This window comes from Hippopotamus amphibius, chromosome 3 (assembly GCF_030028045.1).
Source record: "Hippopotamus amphibius kiboko isolate mHipAmp2 chromosome 3, mHipAmp2.hap2, whole genome shotgun sequence".
Taxonomy (NCBI): Eukaryota; Metazoa; Chordata; class Mammalia; order Artiodactyla; family Hippopotamidae; genus Hippopotamus; species Hippopotamus amphibius.
The window spans coordinates 20,019,581-20,046,023 of NC_080188.1; the positions used below are offsets into that span (position 1 = coordinate 20,019,581).

At 38.8% G+C, this 26,443-nt stretch overlaps 1 protein-coding gene across 1 annotated transcript in view; it reads left to right on the top strand.

Annotated features, from left to right (window-relative positions):
- The first annotated feature begins 13,346 nt into the window (after positions 1 to 13,346).
- Positions 13,347 to 26,443, top strand: part of NSUN7 (NOP2/Sun RNA methyltransferase family member 7) — a 54,779-nt gene continuing 41,682 nt past the window's right edge. The window contains exons 1-2 of the mRNA XM_057728310.1: positions 13,347 to 13,450; positions 13,765 to 14,164. Coding sequence (XP_057584293.1) covers positions 13,852 to 14,164 — 313 coding nt within the window. The 5' untranslated portion in view covers positions 13,347 to 13,450; positions 13,765 to 13,851. The remainder of the gene's footprint in view (positions 13,451 to 13,764; positions 14,165 to 26,443) is intronic.

Here is a 26,443-nt window from a genome sequence, read left to right on the forward strand (position 1 = left end):
AAAAGATAAATAAAATAAACATCTAGCCAGACTAAACAGGAAAAAAAGAGAGAAGATACAAATTACCAGCATCAGAAATGAGAGAGGTGACATCACTGCAAGTATTGCAGCTATTAAAGAATAATAATAATATTAATAACTTTGTTCCAATAAATTTAATAATTTAGATGAAATACATAACTTTCTTGAAAGACACAAACCAATGAAGTTCACTCAGGAAGAAACTGATAACCTGAGTAGCCCTATATCTATTAAAAGATTGACTCTGTCATGAAAAAACTTTTTCACAAAGAGACTCCATGTCCAGATGTCTTCACTGTTGAATACTGTTAAACTTTTAAATAAGAAATTATACCAATACTACACAAATTCTTCTAGAAAACTGAAGAGAATTGAACACTTCTTACTACTAATTGTATGAGAACAGCATTACTCTGATACCAAAAGTCAGAGAAAAACTATGAAAAAGAAAATTACAACCCAATATCCCTCATGAACATAGACACAAAAATTGTCAACAAAATTTTTGCCCATTGAATCAAAAAAAAAGCACTTATTTGAGGAATGTAAGATTGGTCTAAAATTTGAATATCAGTCAATGTAAGTTAACAGCAAAAAAAAAAAAAAAAAAAAAAAGATATAAATCCAGAGCCAGGCCCAAGGTGAACTAAGTGAGGCAAGTGAAGCACTTACCTCAGGCACAAAATTTAAGGAGGCACCAAAAAGCTCAGTAATCAAGATAAATGACATTTTATTATAATATTTTAAAAAATCAAAATTAATGCAAAAAATTCTTGAACAAAATACCAAAATTTTAAGTAAAGGAAGGGTTGATATGACTGATTTTTCCTTTTGTCTCAGCTCTAATATAGCTCAGTCATTGTTAGATTCCATTCATACAAAATGCTAGAAAATGCGAACTAATCCATAAGGACAGAAAGCAGATCAGTAGTTGCCTGAGGCTGGGAGAGAAGGCAAGGAGAGGGAAAACGGAGGGATTACTAAGGGTCACAAGGAGACTTCCGGGGGTATGTTTGTTCTATTGATTACACTACATGATTTCTCAGACATACATGTATGTCAAAACTTATCAAATGATACACTGTAAATACGTGTAGTTTATTGTATATCAGCTCTACCTCAACAAAGCTGTTTAGAAAAGTAAAGAGGGAAAAAAATGGCTTTGTGACCCTGGGAAAGTACTTTTCTAAACATCATTTTCTTTACGCCTAACATGGGAGTAACTGGGGTACCTATCTCATGAGGCTGGTGTGGGAATAAAAAGGGTACAGTGAGGGTCAGTGTAACAACATAGCCCAGTGTGAACTCCAGAATTAGATTTCTTGGGCTTGAATCCCTGCTCTACAACTTACTATCTATATGACCTCAGGCTAGTTACCAAACTTTATGTCTAGGAATAACAGTATCTTACTCATAGGTTTCTTATCAGGATTGATGACAAACGTTTCTATAAAGCGTTTAATAGTGTCTTGTACATAGTAAGTGGTCAATTAATCCCAGTTGTCATCATTAATTTTTATTTGCCAAATGGAATGATCCAGAACAAGTCAGATGCTTCTTTAAGAATTTGAAAATGATGGCTCTAAGAGATTCATAATCCTCAGATCTTTTAGCCATTTCTCAGAGTCAGTTTTCAGACTTCTCACCCTTGTTGGCAATTACCCTTTGGAAATGTTCCAGTTTATTGATGTTATTATCCTTTTAACTGTGATGTCTGTCTGACTGGCTGCTAATGAAGGGGAGCTTTTACCCCCTCTGTCTATAGCTACTTTGCTCTGAACACTACCTCCACTAAAGCACCTCTTTCATAACTACACTTCACTATTAATAACGTTGCAGCCGAGGTTTGGCCCTAACGCTTTTTCATGTGTGCTGCCATTCAACTCTGCTTACTTTATTTTATGTAAAAATAATGGTCTTACTTTTTTATTTTTTATTTTTATTTCTTTTTTTATACTTTTTATTTTATATTGGAGTGTGGCTGATTAACAATGTCATGATAGTTTCAGGTTATTTTTATTTCTTTACAATTTTAATGGTTAAGGTTTTTCATTGCTGTTATAGTACATTGTTTTTTTTGCGTCTTTCATTTCTTTGGTGTGCTGCCCACTGTACTTGAAATATTATTTGTAGGAATAATTTGAGGCTAGACGAAGGGTTTCTTCCTCAAAAGAAGATTTGCGTGTATTTTTTGCCAGGTCCCTGGGAGCACTACCAATGTGAGACTAATAGGTCCAAGACTTGAGATTCCCAACTCATACAGAAAGTCTGCCTGAAGTCTCATTGACTTCTGGTTCAGCCTGACCCCAACGGTGTATTCCTTTGGGCTCTCAGCATACTGTGGAGAAGGTCTCTTATTAGGCTTTGCAACTTCTGCAGACCCTGTGCTTTCATTTCTGACCTCCTCACCAGTCATGGCCACTTCAGTGAACGTTCAAATTTGCTGAGATCAATAAATGCCCTCAGAGAAAAAGCAGATTCTGTATCCTGATCACCTTTCTGGGTTCCTGGGTTAGCTTTAGTTTTAGCCTATTAATTCCTTACCATTTTGAAGCATCCAGTTACTGTTTTCATATTTTTCCAGAATTTATTTTTCTATGGGAACACTGATCTGAAAAACCTTGCCCACCATTACAGGAAATGAAAATTCACCCACACCCACCCCAACTCTTTGAGAAGAACACAGAACTGGAGAAAACCGAGCAGAGCCTGTGAAAAGCAGCAGGTCCTTCTGAGTATGTTGTGTGGCACTGTGCAGAGCAGAGAGGAGAAAAGTGAGGGGACCACAAAGGGTGTGTGTGAAGTTGTGGTGATGGAAGATGAGAGGCTCCTAGAAGGCTCTGGGTGCAAGAGAATTTTAAATAGTGAAGATTATTTATTTATAATTTTTTAAAAATAGTGACAATTTAAAATAACAGCTATTATGTACTTGTATTTGGACCCCCTTTGTTTGGGTGAACGAAGAGAAAAGCTTCTATTTTGCTAACTTCTTTAAAACAATATCATTCTAAGATTGTGCTACAGAAATCACTGCTTTATCAACCTTATGTGTACTTATTTACTACAGTTGATTAAGAGAATGAAAAGGGAGGGAGGACACAGAAGGGAGCGAGAGAAGAGCAGAGGCGCCAAGAGCAAGGCTGTGAAGACATTTATTGTGTCAGCAGTATTAGCATCTGTTTCATGTGAGAGAGAGAAGAAGGCTGAATGAAACATGACCTCTGTCCTGTAGAAGCTCATTATCCAGTGACAGGGAAGAACACTATATCATCAAATAATTCTAATACAATCCAGATCTAACCAAGTTTTATTGAGCATCAGCTAAGTGCCAGATGCTTTCTAAGAAAGCAAAAAAAGCAACCCTAGACATCCAGTGATTGACCTTAAACTTATTAGCTAGGCTTGTGTGCGCTCAGAAGCGGGCCTGGAGCGCATTGCTAGGTCAAGTTATTCTCCTTTGACATAAACAATCTCACGAAACACCAAAATCAGTCAAGGTCACTCTGGGACCACGAGAAAGTGAGATAAAAAAAGGCCACTTCATAGTTTTGTCTAAGCATGGACAAAAACAAAGTCACTGTACAAACCCACAAAATACCAAATAGTTCCATTTTCCAGCTAATAGGACTCAGTACTCCTTCCTTGCCTTTAGAATTTTTTTTAACGTATTTATTTTATTTATTGGCTGCGTTGCGGACAGTGGGGGCTTCTCTTGTTGCAGAGTCTGGGCTCTAGGCACACGGGCTTCAGTAGTTGCAGCATGTGGGCTCAGTAGTTGTGGCACACAGGCTTAGTTGCTCCATGGCAAGTGGGATCTTCCTGAACCAGGGGTCGAACCCATGTCCCCTGCTTTAGCAGGTGGATTCTTAACCACTGTGCCACCAGGGAAGCCCTTGCCTTTGGAATTTAACCTCACTCTACTCTTCCTATAAATAACTATTGAGTTATCCCATCATTAATTGTCCCTGCATTCTGACAGCACTCAATCCAGAGTGAACCCTGCTTCCTTGAACCCTCCTACACATCACCCAACCACAGCCCAAATCCTATAATAGGTCCTTTCTAACACCCTCCTACTGAGATGGCTCCCTCTGCCCATGGTGTGCATTCTCCTTCACTGTAATGAGTGATAAACCCAACTCGTTCCACTGCAGGGGTGTTCTTAGATTTGGCTGGAGGGTATCGCCATTTCAAATATAGTATATAATGTAATCTTCATAACAAGAGCATAAGCCTGAATTTACAGATGATCTTAAGGCTCCCAGAGGTTAAATTAATTCAGAATTACAGGCAGAAAGAGACAAATCTGGAATTTGAATACAGGCTCTTAGAATGCTTCTCACTATCCCAAATGACTGAAGATACAGAGCAAGATAGAAAAAAATGTCCAAAAATAGACAAAAGATTTTTTTCCCTTACCCTCTTTAACTGCCACTTTCATGGAGCAACATCTCCATCTTGTGATATTTTATAACACAGGTTTTTAATATTTTGGATTTTGTAACTACAGGCAATCATTTGTATGCCACCAAGATTTGAGAATATTTTCTTGTTATTTGCCCCATAGGCAAAATAAAATTGAGCCATTCAATTAAAAACTACAGTTTATGAGGAAAGAAATGTCTTTTATTCTCATCTACAGTACTTTTTCCCCATGGAGAGACAACCCTATTGCCTCCTTTCAATTTAAAATAATGTCCTTCCTTAAGATGACTGAAGATCACAAAAAGCATATTGGTTGTCTCTGTGTCAAAGAGAGGAGTGAGAGATTTTTCTCTGAATATTCTCTTGTATTTTTAAAAAAATTTAAAACCGTGTGAATAAATTACCAGTTCAAAACACAAATTAAATTTTTAAAGGGCAAAAATAAAATATACATGTATACCCTTTTTACTTTTTTAAAGATAAATGGAATCTGCAACTAAGGTACTACAGAGACTAAGATGATTTCTCTTTTGGTTTTTCACTCTTCGGTTGTAATTGACCTAGATTCCTTAAATATGAGACTGTAGCAGCAGGAAAGAAATATACAGACTAGGCAAAACTCAAGTAAAAAATGACAAGGAGCCAGATAAATACAAAAGAGGAAGACAAACACTTCATGCTGGCGCATGTGAATATAGCAATGAATATTTTCCTAAATAATCATACTATATGGATTTCAAGAAAATCTTTTCTGAGTCACTTGAAAGAGTATAATTATAAATTTAAAACAAAGCAGCATTGGCATATGGAACAGGTACTATACTGACATACTGATGCTAAAAAAATTATTTGTTGTTTATCTGAAATTCAAATTTAACTGAGCATTCTGTAAATTACCTGGCAATCCTAGCTAAACATCCAGTAAAAAAAGCATAGACAACTCATCAATTTACCAGCAGATGGCTCCCCAAATCTAGTTTAGAATAAGATAGTACAGTGTATACAAACCTAGTGAGGAGTCATTAACGTTTCAGGGTATTTGTTGTTTTGAGTGTTTGTTTGATTGGTCTGTTGTGGATGGGTTAGTTTTTCTGGGGGGATGGCAATTTTTATTTACTTATATGAAAATAAAAAATATCCCTTCCAACCATTTCATATGATTCTTCATAATCCTTAACTTTAGAATTAAAATGAAAAAGAAATAACTTAACTTTTAACATTCTTTTCTTTTATATTTGCTCAAGCATTTAAATGCTAAGACAACATGTATAATTTCAGTGTAAAGTGACTCTGACATTTCACAAAGGAATTTCATACTTATTAAATTTTGTATCCTGAGCTTTAGGGCAAAGCATTCCAAAAAAACCATATCTTTACCTCTTTCATGCAATCTGATTTGCTAAGATATTCTAGCATTGAGGCATAAACTCTGTTTTTAATTTATTTATACCTTTTTAAAAAAATTGAAATGTTGATGTATAATAGTATATAAGTTACAAGTGTACAATATAGTGATTCACAATTTTTAAAGGTTATACTCCATTTATAATTATTATAAAATGTTGGCTAGGGACTTCCCTGATGGTGCAGTGGCTAAGAATCTGCCTGCCAATGCAGGGGACATGGGCTTGACCCCTGATCTGGGAAGATCCCACATGCTGTGGAGCAACTAAGCCCATGCGCCACAACTACTGAGCCCACGTGCTGCAACTATGGAAGCCCACATGCCTAGAGCCTGTGCTCCACAAACAGAGAAGCCCCCCAATAAGAAGCCCACACACTGCAACAAACAGTAGCCCCCGCTTGAGGCAACTAAAGAAAGCCTGTGCACAGGAACAAAGACCCAACACAGTCAAAAATAAATAAATAAATAAATAAACAAACCATTAAAAAAGTTTTAAAAGATGTTGCCTATATTCCCCATGTTATACAATATATTCTTGTAGCTTATTTTATGCATAATAGCTTTTACCCCTTAACATGAGTTGTGTTTTAACCAAAAATACACACCCAGTGCAGCCAATGAAATCGTTGATTCAATGGCATTTTTTGACTTGCCACAATTTTACTAAGCTTTTGTCAATGTCAGAATGTCTTGATATGTTCAAGTGCATTTTCTAAGGAAAAAATATTACAGAAACAACTGTTGTCTTAAAGTCTGTTTTGTTTGATAATAGTATAGCCAGTTAAGCTCTCTTTTGGTTCTGTTTTGGAAGGCTATAATTTTCCATCATTTGACTTTCAATCCATTTGTGTCTTTGAATCTAAACATGTCTCTTGCAGCCAACTTACAGTTGGATTTTAAAATTCATTCTACTAACTTCTGCTTTTTAATTGGTATATTTAACCCGTTTACATTTAATGTAATTACAAATTAGGTAGGATTTATATTGACCATTTTTCTATTTGTTTTCTATATGTTGTATGTCTTTGTTCTTTTATTCCTTCATTTCTGCCTTCTTTTTCCTAAAGTAAACTTTTAAATGGATATTTTAGATATTGTTAGGTGAATATTAAAATAGATATTTAAATATCTTTCTCCTATAAACTGCTAACCTTTCTCAGTCTCATCAAATCCTTTCTCACTCACTTTTTTCTTAGTAAATAAATCACAGACTTGAACACATCAAGAAACAAATAGAAAGAGTTGGAGAGACTTTCCTGGGGTTATGTAACTAATTCATGACAACATTAGGATTAAAAACTAGGTCTTCTAAAAAAAAAAAAAAAGCAGGTCTTCTGACCCTAGTTTCAAAGTTCCCACTATCACTGTGTCATGTGAGTGGATGGAATTCATCTGTGACATGATATCTGTCTAATTTTTTTTTGTCAGTTCTGAATTTCTTGTATTTTCTTCCTCTTGTTTCAGAGGAAGCACTGTTCCTCTAATTAATCCTTGAACTCAAATCTCTTAATATGGTGTTTCTCCAAGTGTGGGGCCAGAACCATTTAAGGTACGAGAAATGATTTGAAGTGGTATGACAAAACAGTGTTGAATAACAATTAAACACACAATGAGAAAGCTGCTTTATCCAACCCTCTTTTACTCCCTCTGTCAAGGAGAAAACTGCCATTTTTGTATTGGTGTTTAACGCCTCTCTAACATTGCCCATCTCCCTTTTTAACCAAGAACAGTCAACCTCAAGCCTGGATCATTGGTATAACCATTTCTAGCTAGAATTCAATAGTGTTATTTTGCTTTTACTGTGATTATTTTCATTTATGGCAAATGATTTTCCATTTACAAGTCTTCTATTTAAGTAAAACCATGATTCTGAGTTAAAATAAAAAACTGAGTAATATAAATGGCAGGAAATGGATATGGAAAAATAACACATGAATGTGGTGTTTGAATAACAAATTCTGGGAAACTACCATATTGCTGCTATCTACTACAATGGTGGTCTGTTGTAACCCTTGTTTCTCTGGGGTCACAAAGAACAGTCAAGGGCTGGGATGATAAGTCTCCAGAATCCTCTTTTCCCCTTGCCGTTTAGGTAACTCAAACTCTTCCTTAGTTACTGTTGTCATTTTTGGCTTCTAAATCTCAGAGTTATTCCTAATGGCACTTTCTCTGAACTGCTATGCCCTGGGCTTTTGTTCCTTTCCACTTGCCCGCCCTTCCAGACTCTTTGCTCCATCCCAATCTTATGCTGCTTCCAAATTAAGGAAGTTTTTCTTCCCCTCTGCAAGTGGTTATCGCTCTTTTGGTTAATCTTTGATGGTCCTGTGGTAAAGAACCCACAATCATATTTTGATTTTCCCAAAGGGATCTTTGCATTTCATTTTCAAGTTGTTTGGGACAAGTTTCCACAAGGACTGGGCAAGAAAACTCTTTGAGTATGCTACCCTCTATGATATGCAAAGTATTCCTTCATACCAACTCTCACCCAGCATCAGAGGATGATGTCTGTCTGCCTCAGGGTGAGTTTCCTGCCTTCTTGGGTATCAGTCCCTTCTCCCTACTCTGGAATGTGCTATTTCAGTATCCATCAGTCCCCAAATGTACCTTATCCATGAGGCCCTGGGGATCCTTAGACAAAAAGTGTCCCTGATGCCTGCCCAAGCTCAGGTCCATGATGGAACACTAGAAAGCTTTGTCAAATAGAAAAGAATAAGGAAAAGAATTAAGTAAAGAAAATTGACGGTACCATTTCTAAGGAACCATAATGATAAACTGTCATGATGTTTAAGAACACAAGTTAAAATTCTTTGTTTCATATGCTTTTTATATTTCTATAACAAGCTTCAGTGGAACTGAGCACAGTTTTTTATGCCTAGATCAAATTGAAGCAAGTGAGCAAATGTTTTTTGAATATCTACTTGGCTAACATACAGAAGCTACACTGAGTCAAACGCAAGGAATGTTAATTTACAAGTATTTCAAATAATCTACCCCCTAGGGAAAGAAAATCACTTCTTTAAGTTCCTTGTGCAGAAAGCTCTAGGTAACTAACTTTTAATTTTCTACATCTCTGATTTAATGTTCCAATCATATTACAGAGTGCGACTTAAACAAAGACTATATTTTTTCCTATTCGCTTTCACAACAGTTGAATCCACATACCTATCTCTATGGTTACTTTTGTACAGCACTCACTGAGATTTGATATGCTTCCTTCTAGCCCTCCCCTCCAATACTTTAAGTCCACAATGAGCCAATAAACCAAGAGTAAAAGGTAAGGAGGCAGGATTATACACGATTAGAGTAAATAGTAACCATGAACTCACCGACCCACAACTGCTGGCCTAAGCTTTACTTTGGAAATAGAAACTCTCATTAAATCTTGTTTTCAATACAGGGAGTTGTCACTTACATTGATCTGTCATTAAAAAACAAAAAACAAACAAACAAAATACACACACACACACACACACACACACACACAAAGAGCTCCTCAAATTATATTTTGAAAGACAATAGTATTTTAAAGTTTATAGCTAGCTTTTACCTCATATTTTCTGCACATTGTACTGTGTACTGTGTGATGCCTAATAAAACATGTCATGACCCCTAAGACACCTTCATATATATATAACCCTCTGTGCATGTACGTGTGTATGAAAGAGTGATATTTTGCTCTTTCTGGAAATAAAAAGCATCTGGGAATAAAAACATCTTATAACAAAATTTAAAAGATATAATAAAACTATTTTAGAGTGTGTGTATTCTAGTTGTGTGAATAGAAGGATGGCAGAAGGAGCGGGAATACAGAGATGTACATAAATATTTATAATAAAAATTGAAGGGTGTCAAAATACAAGTATATCCATCAACTTCTTGCGGGTAAGTTCCCTGATCATTCTATACATTCATGTTTTTTTACCTTCAGGGCTGAGCAAAGTATGAGGTACGTGGTAAGAATTTAATACATACCTGTTAAACGAATGAATGAATGCATATATACATGCACAAAATGTTATGGGAACACAGAGCAGTCAACACGACATTGAGAATAATGCGAGTGTGTGAACTGGTTGGTGATGGGATTGGGGGTAGAGGTTTGTAGCAGATTGCTACTAATAGTTCCCTAGTATCCATTCTCCCCTTCTTTAGCAATAGTTCCCTTGATTTCTAGCTGGACACCAATGCTCTTTGCTGCTGGGAATGTCATGTGACCGGCCAACGGTATGTAAGCAAAAGTTATGTGTGCACCTTTCAGGTCGTGTCCTTGAAAGTAATAGGCACACCCTTCCTTTCCTCTTTATTCCTCTAACCACTGGCTGGAAATGGACATTGTGGTAAGCCATCTTGGACAAAGCTGACAAGGGCAAACCCTTCAGATGCACTCTAAAATAGGAGCCTGGGCCCTGAAAACTTTGTGGAGGAGAGCTACTATGCCAAGACCTTATGTGAGAAATAAAATTCTATTTTACTGAAGCCAGTGGTTATTTTGAGTCTCTGTTGTAGAGGTTAAATTTATATCCTAATACCAGTGTTGGTAAGGCTTTCACAAAAGGTGATGCTTGCACTGAGTTTCAAAGATTGAATAGGAGTTCACCAGGTGGACAAAAGGGAAGGGCTTTCAAGACTCAGGGAACAGCATGTGTAAAGATATGGACGTTTAAGGAGTGACTTTAGGATGCTAAGCGATGCTGCTTTTAAGGCAGATGGGGAATTCCCTGGTGGCTCAGTGGTTAAGAGTCTGAGCTTCTAATGCAGGGGGTTCAATGCCTGGTCAGGGAACTAGATCCCGCATGCTGCAACTAAAGATCCCACATGCCACAACAAAGGTCCCGAGTGCTGCAACTAGGACCCAGTGCTGCCAAATAGATCAATAATTTTTTTTTTAAAGGCAGACAAAGGCCAGATAACGGAAGACTCTGTCTACCTTGCTGAAAAGTTGGGTTTTGTCCTGGTAGACAAGAAGATACTATACGAGAGGCATGCTGGAGAGTGAAAAGATTAGTCTCACAACTCACATGCAAAATAACCTGGGATAATTAATCTGTTTTGTAGGAGAGGGAACAAAATCTAAAGGATTTTTCAGAGACACAGGTGGAGTTAGAACCAGTAGCCTTTTCATTATACCAGAATTTTTCCAACTGTGTGGTCTTCAGGCTGACTACATCAAACTCACCTGGATTACCTGCTATAATTGCAAACTCCGGGGTTCCACTCTAGATCTACTCAGAATCTCTGGGGATGGGTTCCAGGAATTTGCATTTTTAACAAGGGTTTCAGGTGCTTGAAAGTTGAAAACCACTGACTACACCAGTCTACCTCAAACATATCTCTTAAGAGTTTATAAATATGCCAAGTATATGGACTTTTACTATTCCAGTAAAAGCCTTTCAGATGCTAGTTCAGCAGATTAGCTTTCTCTGTAATCTCATACCTTCTAGAATCTAAAGATTAAAAAAGCTGCTTCATAAATAAAACTTCTAGAGGGGGAAAGGAGGGACTATTGAGCTACTATTGATAGTTTCCAGATAATCTTCTCAACACACATCATTCCACTAAATCCTCACAAACATCCTCGAAGGCAGGCATTACTAACTCCACACTGAGGCCAAGGGATGTTAAGGACTTGCCTATGGTTACACAGATACCAGTTTATCAAATACCAAAGTCTATCCCTTCCTGTTTAACACACAAAAGAAGGACTAGTGAACACAATTTAGAACCCCCGAATGACCATAACTAATCGTAGTTATGTAAATTGTTTCTTTTCCAGGCTGGACCACTTCTACAAAGTAGATGAAAAAAATCTGAGATTCCTAACCAGTAGCCAATCTGGTTTTTTAACTCAAGTATATTTAGCATGCTTCTTGCTGATCTGGGGGCTTGCACTTGCAAGATTTTCACATGACTTTGATCTCAGTCCAGAATGAAGAACTTCACTCAACAAGCAGGCTTTGATTTTGCCTTATGGAGAAAATGGAGACCAAGTTTCTAGCAGATGTTTTTTCTTTTAAATAGATATTAGCACCTCTTTTATTGATTTTTAAAATGATTTCTACTTTCTTAACTTAAAACCTGAAACATAATTTGTGAAGTTCCACAATCCAATGCCCATTTCTATTTTACCAAAGAGTTTTCTAAACCAAGCAAGAAATGTGAAGTACATATATGCTACATTTCATTGCATGACCTTTATGTATTCACATTTGAATTCACATTGAATTTTACTGTAAGAAAAATTCTAGTGCGTACAAAAAAGCTCTAGATATTCTGACCGGCATTAAAATCATTAGATTACCAGATTTATTGAAACCTGCTGGAGAAGTTTCAAAGTAGCGTTACAAATGGTATACATTAGAGGAAAAGAAAGCAACCTTATCCCTTCCAGTTTTAGAACATGCACTTTGGAGAAAACAGGTTAAGAGGCTATCAATGACGTGTTTAAAATGCACATAAACTGAATAGAAAACTTAAATCTCATTCATTTTGTTTTTATTCTAGAAATTGAGAGAATTTTTCTACTACCTTTAAAAATGAGCACAGCTGATTTTTCTTTGATGCGTTAGGATGCAGACTTCGCTCCAGGGCTCTCAAAAATTAAAGTGCCCAATATTAAAACCCTTTGGGGAGGTTTATACGTATTCCCAGTTCCATTCTATAATTTGAAGGGTGGGGTGAATTTAATTGTTTGCAGGCCCATTTCAGCAACCTCTTTCTTTGCAGTCAACTCCTGGAAAGGAGGGATGCGGTCTTAAGTTGGCAAAGGTCTTTACACAACTTGCCTCTGGAAGGGTCCCTCTAATGTGATATCTATTGTTCTAAAAAGTGTGGAAATAAAGTCGACTAGTCCCTTTTTTTCCTTTTCTTCAGTAGTTCTCCACTCATATGTTTTAACATTTCCTGCGCCCCCGCTAAATCCGCTAAACTGGATGTAGTCAGCGATACAAAATTCTTGCTTTCCAGGGGACCGCAGGGGACGTGCTGGGGAAGAGGGGCCACTTGTGATTCTGGGGAAGTTGAAGACCCTCAGGACGGCGCGTCCCAACTGCGCAGGGTCCTTCGACTCCAGGCGGGGCCGGCACAGGTGTCCCGGGATGAGGGAGGAAGAGCAACTCACTGAGAAAACGGAGGCTCTGGCCAAATCCCGCGGGAACTGCCCTCGGGCGGCGTTCCCGCCCCCACCTTGGTTGCCAAGGAGACCCGGGTCCCGGGCGGGCAGACTATGAGAGGCGGGGGAGGCCTACCTTTCCGAGGCCTGCGCCGACGGGCTCACCGGTCCCGCGCTCCACGGCGCTCCGCCGTCGCGTCCGTGAAGGGCGGCGGCGCGCGGGCGAGCGAAGCACTGAGGCGCGACGCGTCCTCCCTGCCGGAACCGGAGCGAAGCGAGAGCCGGGGTCGCTACCCCCCTGTCCCGACCCCGGCGGGTGGGAGAGGCTCATTTGAACCAAACTGTTTGCACGGGCCGCCGGCGCCGCCGCCGCAGCGCCGCAGTCCCGGGGCCCCCGAGGGCGCTGCTTCGGACACCAGCCCCCGGTGCCCGAAGTGCTGCGGCTGCCGGGTCTCTGTCCCCAAAGCCCCGGGGAACATCCGCCCTCTGGGGTAAGGGAGGACTCGCAGGAGCCAGGGAAGGGAGCGCCCGAGGGGCCGCAGATGCGGCTTTGGGGGGAGCTCTGCCCACAAACGGGCCTCGGTCAAAAGTTTTTTGTGGATTTGGAGGCGATTCGCAACCGTCTCCACCCCTCTCCCTTTGTGAGTGTGTGGAGGTTTCGTTGGAACTTGCCCAGCTCGAAGTATGGGATGCTCGGGTCGGCCAGAAAATGCCACTTCTTGGTCTTTAGGGCCACACGAGGTGAGCCGCCAAGTGTGGTCCTGCAGAAATAGTGATTTACCGAGATCATCTCTTCTTTTCACAGAGACGATGCTCAAGGTATAAGGAAAACCATCTCCTGGAACATCTGAACTGTACTTCAAGCTTGAGTTGCTGCAGTCCAGGGGCAAACATGCTTAACTCCGAAAGTGAACTGGAGTTTTCGAAAGAAAAAGCTACCGAGGAGATCTCCCAACTCTCTTCCCTAGTACTGTCAGGTGACACAGAATACAGCGGAAAAAACTCAAGCGGTTTACCCGAAAAAACTGGCTATCCGGACTCCGTTTACATTATGGCAGCGAATATTTTTCAGGGCATTCGATTCGAAAAGTCACCAGCGAAAGTCTTAATAAAGTATGGGAATGAACCCCTGCCGTCCTCGACCGATTCTGAGGATGAATCTTTTCAGCGTTTGTCCTATGAGCTGGCTTTCAGTACCCTGAAGTGTGAGTAGTACCAGTTTTGACGGTCAGCACTAAAGGAAATGAGAGAGAATTTGTGGCGTGCAGCCCCCCTTCCCGCCGCTTCATATACACACCAGGTTTTGTTGTTACGCTTATGAACATGTTTGGTCAGTTGCAAATGTCAAGGCATTAGGAGAGTTTCCCGCAAAACAAGGTTTTTCAGGCCGGAGATGTTTTTCACCGCAGACTTCCCAATGCCTAGAACCGTACCTTGTCCTTAGATGGGTCAAAATTAAATCAAGTTAAGATGATACTGTTCACTGCCATTTGCTTTAATTTTGAAAGCTTGTAAGTTTATTCTTTCAAATTTTTGTAGAAGTCCCCTTTCGAATTTGCCTCCAGGATTTGAGGTGTGATATTTCAGATTCCCTCAATGGTGGGTAATTATCAACTTCTGAGTGTGGAGTTGACTCCAGTACAGAATCGAATATTTTTACTGTGACAGCAGTCAAAGGGCCTGGAGACAAGTTTTTGTACTAGCTATAAACTATAATGCAGTATAAACTGTACTGTTTATATTGGTTTATTATACAGTTTATATTGGTTTGTATACTGACTGAGTATTCCAAAAGAAGTTCTAGAAATGTTTGGAGTGTTAGCAGCATGGCTGAAATGATGAGGTTCCTGAAGAGACACCTAGAAAAGGCATCACTCATTTGCATGTATTTCTTTAGGGTTAGTACTTACTGGACCTTGCACATCCTTGCACAGAGCCAGTTAACAATTGTTAGTTGAATTAAAATGTCCCATTAATTACTCAGATGCGAATGTATGTTTTTAGTTGCCTGCAGACATGACATGGCTCAACTCTGAAGCCAGGAATTTGTCGTCACAGAGAAAAATTTGTATGATGTTAAGAGGCAACTTCTCTCTGGGTTTCATTTCTTTATTTTCTGCTTGTGATCTTTTTTTTATCTTTTAAAATCTATATTACCTATTTTTCCCTCCTCCAGTTTAATCTTTCAGATTCTATTTCTCCCCTTACCTCTTCTTCCTTTTTAAAATGTAGATTTAGAGACCAACCAGAGTGTTGTACTTTAGATCATGGGTCAAATGAACATTTGAACATTTTCTCCTTGCAACAGTAAAATGCAGACTAGGCATCTGTGTTGATTAGTTGATATTTAATGTTAATGCCAAAACTCTATTATAGAAAAATTTTTTTCCTGATAGAATATTGAATCTTACCTTTAGAAATCAATAATAAAAGCCAGAAATTATTCTTTGTAATATTAATGTATTGACTAGATGGTTATGCTATAGTGGTGTGTATCTTTTTCTTTCTCTCAGTCTTTATTTCTGTTTTATGAAAGGGTCTTGTGACTGACATTTTTTAATAACCCATAAAATCCCACTTAGATAAATTATTGTCATAGGGCTTTATAAACCTACTTTTCCTTGAAATGTTCATTTTTATAAGTTCAAATTCTAAGATGAGATGGCTTTGGTTGTTTACTTGGTACAACTATTATTTTCTTCTTAATGATAATAATATCTTTTTTTATTTTATTGGCTGTGTTGGGTCTTTTTTTGCTATGCGCAGGCTTTCTTTAGTTGTGGTGAGTGGCGGCTACCCTTCGTTGTGGTGTGCAGGCTCCTCATTGCGGTGGCTTCTCTTGTTGCAGAGCACGGGCTCTAGGCGCGTAGGCTTCAGTAGTTACAGCACATGGGCTCAATAGTTGTGGCTCACAGGCTCTAGAGCGCAGGCTCAATAGTTGTGGCACATGGGCTTAGTTACTCCACGGCATGTGCGATCTTCCTGGAGCAGGGATCGAACCCGTGTCCCCTGCATTCACAGGTGGATTCTTAACCACTACGCCACCTAGGAAGCCCCTTAATGATGATAATATCTTGCTTTAAATTATCATCTGAATAATTTCTGAATGTTCAAATGGAATAAAACTAGAATTCCTAAATGCGGTGGGTTTCCAAGATAATTAAGAGCCTGATATTTTGTTTTAAAATATTGGAGGCTCTTAACGCATTTCACTTTTGTCTTTTGTATTATCAGTGTTCTATCAATACTTTAACATGTAATATTTTGTAAACTCACATCTGGCATATACAGTATAGGTTCAGGGAATCATGGTTCAGGAAAGAAAACTCGGGATTTCTTCTCTAAGGTTTTATAGGAACAGTAAAGCTGAAAAGGTTAATGTACAAACTAAAGAGAACTTGGGTAATGGTCTCTTATTTGGGAATTTGTGAACAGATAATTGAATCATATTACCATATCTTTTCTTTTTTTTTTAAGAACTTTTATTGAGATAGAGTTGACATTACAATAAACTGCATATATTTAGAGTGTACAATTTGGTATTTTTTTTCTTATTAGTAATGTATATATGGCAATCCCAATCTCCCAGTTAATTTCCCCCCAACCCTCCCCGCTTTCCCCACTTGGTGTCCGTATGTTTGTTCTCTACATCTGTGTCTATTTCTGCCTTGCAAACAGGTTGGTTTGTACCATTTTTCTATATTCCGCGTATATGTGTTAATATACGATATTTGTTTTTCTCTTTCTGACTCACTTCACTCTGTATGACAGTCTCTAGGTCCATCCATGTTACCATATCTTTTTAAGGAAGTATAAAGAGAAGAAAAAAAAGGAAAAATCTCTTAATTATACAAATGTTAAGTGTAATTTTTTGGTTGTGTTTCATGTTTCCCAGTTTTATCATTTGCCCTTCTGTTGATGTCCTTTGTGTATAAGGTCTTTCGAAGCAGAGAGTGTGTTTTTCTGATTAATCTTTTAAAGATTTAAAGGGCTCAGAATAATGTTTTTTGAAATGACCACTGCTAATCCCACTCTGCTAAATAACCGCAAGATCAGTTTTCTGCTAAAGAGGGTAATGAAGGTAATGAACTTCCTATTAAGTTTGACTTACGTCAGAGAAGTAGAGTACTAGCAGCTAATTTATTCTTTCAGAGAATTGCTGGATATTTCAAGGACTACTGAATATGAAAACAATGAAAACTGGCAAAATGATTTCTTAAAAAATAAATTAATGAACAACCCATTAAGAAAAAGAAATTGAGGAAAGAGATGTTCCTGAAATTGTTGATCTTATTCCTGGCTTAATTCTTTCTCCAACTTCTCTAGGTGTGTATAGTAATTGGTGACCTCTCAGTCCAAGGAACTGACTGTGGCATTAACCTGGTCATTTCGTAATCATGTAACCTGTCAGTGAAAAACCTAACAAATACTTAATGTATGGCCTGGTTATGGCTTTGGGAATAAGTAATGGTAGTCAGGGATCCCCAATACCACCCTCAGGTTCAGTGATTCACTAGAAGGACTCACAGAACTCAGCAAAGCTGTTATACTCGTGGTTATAGTTTATTACAATGAAAGGATAAAGATTAAGATCAGCACCAGAAAAATGTACACAGGACAAAGTTCAGGAGAGACCTGGTACAAGCTTTCTTCCTCAAAGGACCCTTATAGACAGTGCTTAATTCTCCTAGCAACAATGTATGACAACATCAACGAAGACTGTCAAGTTTCCCTCCTTCCACATATACAAAAACCCCATGCATCTATATTTATAGGAGGGCCTCCTTGGCATTCTTTTTTTTAAACTGAAGTATAGTTGATTTACGATATTCTGTTAGTTTCAGGTTACAGCTAAGTGATTCAGTTATTTATTTTTTGAGATTATATTCCATTATAGGTTATTACAAGATAATATAGTTTCCTGTGCTATACAGTAAATCTTTTTTGCTTGTCTATTTTATGTGTATTAGTTTGTACCTGTTAATCCCATACTCCTAATTTGTCCCTCTTTCCCCCCCTTTTCCCTTTAGTAACGGTAAGTTTTTCTATGTCTGTAACTCTGTTTCTGTTTTATATATAGATTCATTTGTATTATTTTTAGATTCCACATAAGTGATATCACATAGTGTTTGTCTTTCTCTGACTTAACTAAGTATAATATTCTGTAGGTCCATCCATGTTGCTGCAAATGGCAAATTTCCCTCTTTTCTTATGGCTGAATAATATTCCTGTGTGTGTGTGTGTGTACACATACCACATCTTCTTAAGCCAATCATCTGTTGCTGGGCACTTGGGTTATTTCCATATCTTGCTGTTATAAATAGTTGTGCTGTGAACATTGGAGTGTGTGTATGTTTTTGAGTTAGAGTTTTCGTCTTCTCTGGATGTATACCCAGGAGTGGGATTGCTGGATGATATGGATCTATTTTTTGTTTTTTTTAAGGAAGCTGCATATGTTTTTCCATAGTGGCTACAACAATTTGCATTCCCATCAACAGTGTACAAGGGTTCCCTTTTCTCCATACCTTCTCCAGCATTTATTATGTGTAGACTTTTTGACAGTCATTCTGACCCGTGTGAGGTGATACGTCATAGTGGTTTTGATGTGCACTTCTGTAATTATCAGTGATGTTTAGTGTCTTTTCATATGCCTGTTAGCCATCTGTGTGTCTTCTTTAGAGAAATGTCTTATTTAGGTCTTCTGCCCATTTTTTTATTGGGTTGTTTGTTTTTTTATGCTACTGAGTTGTATGAGCTGTTTGTATATTTTGAATATTAAGCCCTTGTTGGTCGCATTGCTTACAAATATTTTCTCCCATTCTGTAGGTTGTCTTTTTGTTTTGTGGATGGTTTCCTTTATTGTGCAGAAGCCTTTAAGTTTAATTAGGTCCCATTTATCTATTTTTTCCTTTCTTTTTTTCTTTTTGCCTTGGGAGACTGACCTAAGAAAATATTGCTATGATTGATGTCCAAGAATGTTTTGTCTATGTTCTCTTCTAGGAGTTTTATGGTATCATGTCTTACATTTAGGTCTTTAAGGCATTTTGAGCTTATTTTTATGGTTGGTGTGAGGGAGTGTTGTGATTTCATTGATACATGTAGCTGTCTAGTTTTCCCAACACCACTTGCTGAAGAGGCTGTCTTTTCTCCGTTGTATGTTCTTGCCTCCTTCATCATAGATTAGGTGACTATAGGTATTTGGATTTATTTCTGGGCTCTCTATTCTGTTCCATTGATCTATATGTTTGTTTTTGTACCAGTACAACACTGTTTTTGATTACTGTAGCTTTGTAATGTAGTCTGAAGTCTGGAAGGTTATACCTCCAGCTTTGTTCTTTTTCCTCAGGATTGCTTTGATAACTGTGGGCCTTTTGTGGTTCCATATACATTTTAGGATTATTTATTCTAGTTCTTGAAAAATATCATGGATATTTTCATAGGGATTACATTAAATCTGTAAAGTGCTTTAGGTAGAATGACCACCTTAGCAATAGTAATTCTTCCAGTCAAAGAGCATGAACTATCTTCCCATTTTTTTGAATCATCTTCAATTTTCTTTATCAATGTTCTATAATTTTCAGTGTATAGGTCTTTCATCTCCTTGGTTAAGTTTATTCCTAGGGTTTTTCCTTTTTTGATGCAATAAACGATATATGTGTATATTTATATATGTATATATATATTTTTACTTTCTCTTTCATTGTTAATGTAAAGAAATGCAACAGATTTTTGTATATTAATCTTGTATCCTGCTGCCTTGTTGAGTTCATTTATTCTAATAGTTTTTGTGTGAAGACTTTAGGGTTCTCTATATAGAGTATTATGTTATCTCCAAACAGTGACAGTTTTACCTCTTCCCTTCCAATTTGGATAACTTTTATTTCTTTTTCTTATCTGATTGTTGGGGCTAGGACTTCCAGTACTATGTTGAATAGAACAGGTGAGAATGGGCATCCTTGTGGGAATTTAGTGGTAAGGCATTCAGTAGCTTCTCACTGTTGAGTATTATGTTAGCTGTGGGTTTGTTGTAAATGGCTTTTATTATGTTGAGATATGTTCCCTCTATACCCACTCTTGTGAGAGTTTTTATCAGGAGTGATATCAAATTTTATGAGATGCTTTCATGCATCTTTTGAGATGATCATGTGATTTTGTTTTCCCTTTTGTTAATGTGGTGTATCACATTGATTGATTTGCATATGTCAAACCATCCTTACAACCCTGGAATGACTCCAACTTGATCATGATGTATGATCCTTTTTATGTATTGTTGGATTTGGTTTGCTATTATTTTTTGAAGATTTTTGCATCTGTATTCATCAAATATATTGGCCTGTAATTTCCTTTTTTTGTAGTGTCTTTGTCTGGTTTTGGTATCAGAGTGATGGTGGCTTCATAGAATGAATTTTGGAGTGTTCCTTTCTCTTCAGTTTTTTGGAATAGTTTGAGAAGGATCAGTGTTATTTCTTCTTTGTATGTTTGATAGAATTCCCCAGTGAAGCTGTCCGGTCGTTTGCAGGGAGGTTTTTTTTTTTTAATTACAGATTCTATTTTGTATCTAGTGATTATTCTGTTCAAATTATCTGTTTCTTCTTGACTGAGTTCTTTCAAGTCTTTTGTTTTTAGAAACTTGTCTATTTCTTCTAGATTGTCAAATTTGTTGGCATATAACTGTTCATAGTATTCTCTTATAATTCTTTTTATATTTCTGTATCAGCTGTTATTTTTCCTCTTTCATTTCTTATTTTGTTTATTTGGGTCTTCTCTCTTTTCTTCCTGGTAAGCCTGGCTAGAGGTTTGTTGATTTTATCTTTTCAAAACAAACCAGCTCTTAGTTTTATTGACCTTTTCTATTGTTTTCTTAATCTCTATTTTATTTCCTCTCTGATCTTTATTATTTACTTCCTTCTGCTGACTTTGGGTTTAGTTTGTTCTTCTTTTTCTAATTCTTTTAAGTGGTTGCTTAGGTTGTGTATTTGAGATTTTTCTTGTTTCTTGAGGAAGATGTGTATCACTATGAAATTCTCTCTTAGAACTGCTTTTGCTGCATCCAATAGATTTTGTAAGGTTGTTTTTTCATTTTCGTTTGTATTGAGGTATTTCTTAGTTTTTTTCTTTGATTTCATTGTTGATCCATTGGTTTTTTAGTAGCATGTTGTTTAGTTTCCATGTATTCATTCTTTTCCTGTTTTTCTTTCTGTGGTTGATTTCTGGCTTCATAGCACTGTGGTCGGAAAAGATGCTTGAAATAATTTCTTTCCTTTTAAATTTGTCCAGGCTCATTTTATGACCTAATATGTTGTCTGTCCTAGAGACCATTCCATTTGCCCTTAAAAAGAATCTGTATTCTGGTTTTTTTGGATATAGTGTTCTATAGATATCAATTAAGTTCAACCAGTTGTGTCATTTAGAACCTCTATTGCCTTATTGATTTTTTTTGTCTGGATGATCTGTCCATTGATGTTAGTGGGTTGTTAAAGTCCACTATTATTGTATTATTGTCAGTTTCTTCCTTTATGTCTGTTAGGATTTCTTTTATGTATCTAGGTGCTGCTATGTTTTAGGATTATATGTTAATGAGCATATTTGTCTTCTTGTATTGATCCCTTTATCATTATATAATACCCTTCTTTGTCTTTTTTATGGGCTTTGTTTTAAAGTCTGTTTTGTCTGATGTAAATATTGCTACCCCTGAGTTCGTTTTGTTTCCATTTGCATGAACTATCTATTTTCATTCCCTCACTTTCAATCTCTGTGTGTCTTTCACCCTGAAGTGAGTCTCACGTAGGCAGCATATTGCAGGGTCTTTGTTTGTTTTTTGTTTTCTTGTTTTTCATCCAGTCTGCCACTCTGTGTCTTTTGGTTGGAGCATTTAGCCCATTGCCTTTTTTTAATTAATTAATTTTTTGGCTGCATTGGGTCTTTGCTGCTCTGCACAGGCTTTCTCTAGTTGCAGCTAGCAGGGGCTACTCTTTGTTGCGATGTGTGGACTTCACAGGGTGGTGGCTTCTCTTGTTGCAGAGCATGGCCTCTAGGTGTGCAGGATTCAGTAGTTGTGGTGTGTGGGCTCAGTAGTTGCAGCACTCAGGTTTTAGAGAGCAGGCTCAGTAGCTGTGGAACATAGGCTTAGTAGCTCCACAGCATGTGGGATCTTCCCAGACCAGGGATCAAACCCATGTCCCCTACACTGGCAGGCAGATTCTTTTTTTTTGGCTGTGTTGGGTCTTAATTGCTGCATGTGGGCTTTCTTTAGTTGCAGTGAGTGGGGGCTCATTGTGGTGGTTTCTCTTGTTGCTGAGCATGGCCTCTAGGTACGTGGGCTTCAGTAGTTGCAGCATGCAGGCTCAGTAGTTCTGGTTCACGGGCTCTAGAGTGCAGGCTCAGTAGTTCTGGCACACAGGCTTAGTTGCTTCATGGCATGTAGGATCTTCCTGGACCAGGGATCGAACCTGTGTCCCCTGCATTGGCAGTCGGATTCTCAGCCACTGCACCAGCAAGGAAGTCCTCTTGCTGCCATTAGAATCTTTTCTCTATCTTTAAATCTGTCATTTTACGGAATTCCCTGGTGTCCAGTGGTTAGGACTTGGTGCTTTCACTGCTGTGGCCTAAGTATGATCCCTGGTTAGGGAACTGAGAGCCTACAAATATTTTACTTGGTGCAGCCAAATAAAATAAAGTAAAATAAATTTGTCATTTTAATTATGATATTTCTTGGTGTGGGTCTCTTTGGATTCATCTTGTTTGGGACTTTCTGTGCTTCCTGTACCTGATATCTGTTTCTTTCTTTAGGTTTGGAAAGTTTTCAGCCATAATTTCTTCAAATATACTTTCAATTCTCTTTCTCTTTTCCTTCTGGAACACCTATTATGTGTCAGTTGACATGTTTTATATTATCTCATAGATCTTGTATGTTGCTGTCTTTTTTTTTTTTTTGATTGTCTTTTTGTCTGCTCTTCTGATTTAGTGATTTCCATTATTCTGTCTTCCAGGTCACTTATTCGTTCCTCTGTGGCATGTAGTCTGCTATTCATTGCTTCTAGATTGGCTTTTAATCTCAGCAATTGAATTGTCTGTTTTTGATTGGCTCATCTTTATAGCTTCTAGTTCCTTGTTACAGTGATGTGCATTTCTTTTTTTTTTTAATTTTTTAAATTTATTTTTGGCTGCATTGGGTCTTTGTTGCTGCATGTAGGGTTTCTCTCATTGTGGCAAACAGTGGCTACTCTTCGTTGCAGTGTGCAGGCTTCTCATTGCAGTGGCTTCTCTTGTGGAGCATGGGCTCTGGGCATGCAGACTTCACTAGTTGTGGTGCATGGGCTTGGTAGTTGTGGCTTGCTAGCTCTAGGGCACAGGCTCAGTAGTTGTGGCACATGGGCTTAGTTGCTCTGTGGCACATGGAATCTTCCCAGCCCAGGGATTGAACCCGTATCTCCTGCATTGGCAGGCAGATTCTTAACCACTGTGCCACCAGGGAAGTCCCATGATGTGCATTTCTATTGATAGTCTTTCTTAATTCAGTTAGTATTTTTATTATCTCCTTTTTGAACTTAGGGCCTAGTAGACTGGTGGGCTCTGTCTTATTATTTGTCCTTTCAGGGGATTTCTCTTTTTCTTTTAATTGGGAATAGTTCCTGTGCCTTTTTCTTTTACTTAACTTTGTCTCTATGAATTTAGGAGGAACAATTATCTGCTGTGGTCTTGAAGGGGTGCTTTTATGTGGGAGTGTCCCTGCATAGATTGTGTGTGTCCAATGTTTTTGGTGCAATGGCTGGTTTTCGTATGGACTCCGGCCACGTCTTTCCTCAGGGTGTGCTGGCCGTTACTCCCTTGATGGGAGTGTGGTTGGTATTGTGGTGTCCAGAGCTTGCACTAGATGTGGGGCAGGGCTTCCTGTCTGCTCCTGGCTGTCACTGCCCTGTCAGGAGTAGAAGACTTGAGGATTGGGTTCAGTTGGGCTCCATTGCCCCTGAGTACGTGTCCTGCCCCAAAGGAGGTGGCTTCTGAAGCAAGTGAGGTCCATGCAGTCACAGAGGACCTGTATGCTGTCTGTGCAGGCATCCATAGTTCCACTTAGAAGCAGCCCAAGGTTGTGTCCCTTTCTCTGTTATGTTTACCTCAGGTCTAGTTCAAGGCTATGGTTTGGAGTAGGCTGGGGCTGAGGGTTGGGGTGTCATGGTTGCAAGAACTGAGGTGGCTGTGCTGTTGCCTGAGATCTGGGCTGCCTCTGTGTCAGACTTCTCCCAGGACCTGTCTGCCCCATATCTAGGGCTAAGCTGCAGTGTGGTGTGGGCCGGCTGGGGTACTCTTTCTAGAAGACTAACCACTGCTGCTCCTGAGCTTGCTGACGGTAGCTGTCACCATTCCACCCAGACCACACACACCCTAGGACCTTTTGTTTATCTCTGCTGTAGCTAGATTAAATTCTCTCCCAGGGCCTGTATGCCCAAGATTCAGTGCTTAGCTGGTGCAGGCTCCTGTGGTGCTGCCCTACGTGTATGCGGACAGTGGCCTCTGCAGCTCCATCCGGATCATAACCCAGGTGCCCTGGTCTTTCTCTGTGCAGCTACACTGAGTCTCTGCCCAGATTTCATGCCAGGCTGTGGTGTGGAGTGAATGAGGCTGGGGTGTTTGCCCCTTTGGATTGGGAAGTGGGGCAAGGCAGCAGTTGCCAGTGCAAGGTTCTCTTTGCCCTGGTTGTCAGTGGGCCATCATGTGGTCACTCCTCACGAGTAGAGTCTAGGCTTCTCTAGCCCTTCTGTCTGTTCCAGTGGGTTTCTCAGCAGGCAAGGGGGCCTGTCTTCTCTGCACAGGACCCCAAGACTGGGATGCCCAGATTGTGGTTTGACCTGCTTACTCCGTAGGGCAAGGGTCCACCTGTGTGGACTTTCTCTCCCTTACAGAGATCCCTCCCAGGGGGCTCAGTTCCTAACCTGATGCATTTTTTTTTTTTTTCCTGTCTCTATCCAGTTACGTGGAGCTCTTTCTTGCTGCCTTGGTTTTGTAGTTCTGCTGGTTTCCAGTTACTTTTCCGTGAGAATTGTTCCACATGTAGAAGTAATTTTGATGTGTTTATTGGGAGAGGTGAGCGCCACATCTTCCTACTCTACCATCTTGATCCTCCTCAGCCTTAGCATTCTTGAAATGAAAGTTCTAGAAGTGAATTACGTAAAGTGGATTGTTTGAAGGAAACTCTGTGAACACATACTAAAAAATAGAGAAGGAGAACCTAGGGGAGAGTCAAAAGAAGAACATCTTCCATCTTTCTTCCAGAATGGAGAGGATGATCAGACAAACTGTGTGAGTTTTAAGGGTCCAGTAAATAGTACCACTCTTTTTACACGAATTTGGAACCCATGGAGAGAGAATAAAGATGTTTGGGGACATGGCTTTAGATCTTCAGTCAAGCAGGCTTACAAATACTTTACTCCTGAATTAGAACTTCCCATGTAATCCAGACACACACCCAACTCACAGCAGGCACATGGCAAAGAGCAGTCTGTAATATATGCCCACCTCCTGCAGAAACACTGGCAGACAAAGACTGGAAGGGGAGCGAGTGAGATATGCCCCTGTTTGTTCTTCCAATTTCACTAATAAAATAAACTCAGTTTTCCTCTCACGTGGAGTGATGAGTAAGGGATAGGGAGAGAGTCCAAGGGTGTTTCTCTAGGGAAGGCCCTCTGCATTGGGAACATGAGGAATGAGGATTAAGAGTTCCCTTCACCAGACTAAAGAGAAGAGGCTTTAATTAGTGGGGGACTAGGGATAATTGGAGCTATTGTGCTGAAGTAGGATACGTAAGGTTTGCAGTCTTCAGGTAAATCCTGATAACCCAAATCAGTCATTAGCAGTGTGTTTTATTTAGCCAATATGGTTTGTTATGAGAGTAAGCAGAGGAAAGGCAGCATAATGTGGTGAAGAGCATGCACTTGGGTGCCAGACTGCCTGGGTTTGAATCCCTGATCTGCCTTTTGCTCTGTGACTTTGAATATATTACTTAACCATTCTGTGCCTCGTTTCCTAATCAATAAAATGAGAATAATGATGGTACCTAATTCTTAGGGTTGTTTTGATGATTAAATGAATTAATATATGGAAAGTATTTAGAACAATGTCCAGCACATAAAAAACACTATCTAAAGTATACATAATTACTGTTGATATTGCTGTGTAAGAATGTTATGTAAATTGTAGATATATAAAGGCAGTGCATTCTGCACACTATTAGAGACAACCCAGAGATTATGTCAGTTTTGACAAGAGCCCTAGGGAAAAAATGCAGTGTTGGCAAAATCACATTCTGTCTTCTTTTCCTTCATTCTGCTGCTCTTATTTTTAGGAGTCTAGCAACTCCATCGCTCAAAGTTCTACAGCTTGTGCAGGTCTGCTGTCTTAGAAGTCCTGCATTCTTGTGATGATTATATTTTCTGTGACAAAAATTGGGACTCATGCTGAGAAACTATGAAGTAGATAGGAACTGGTTT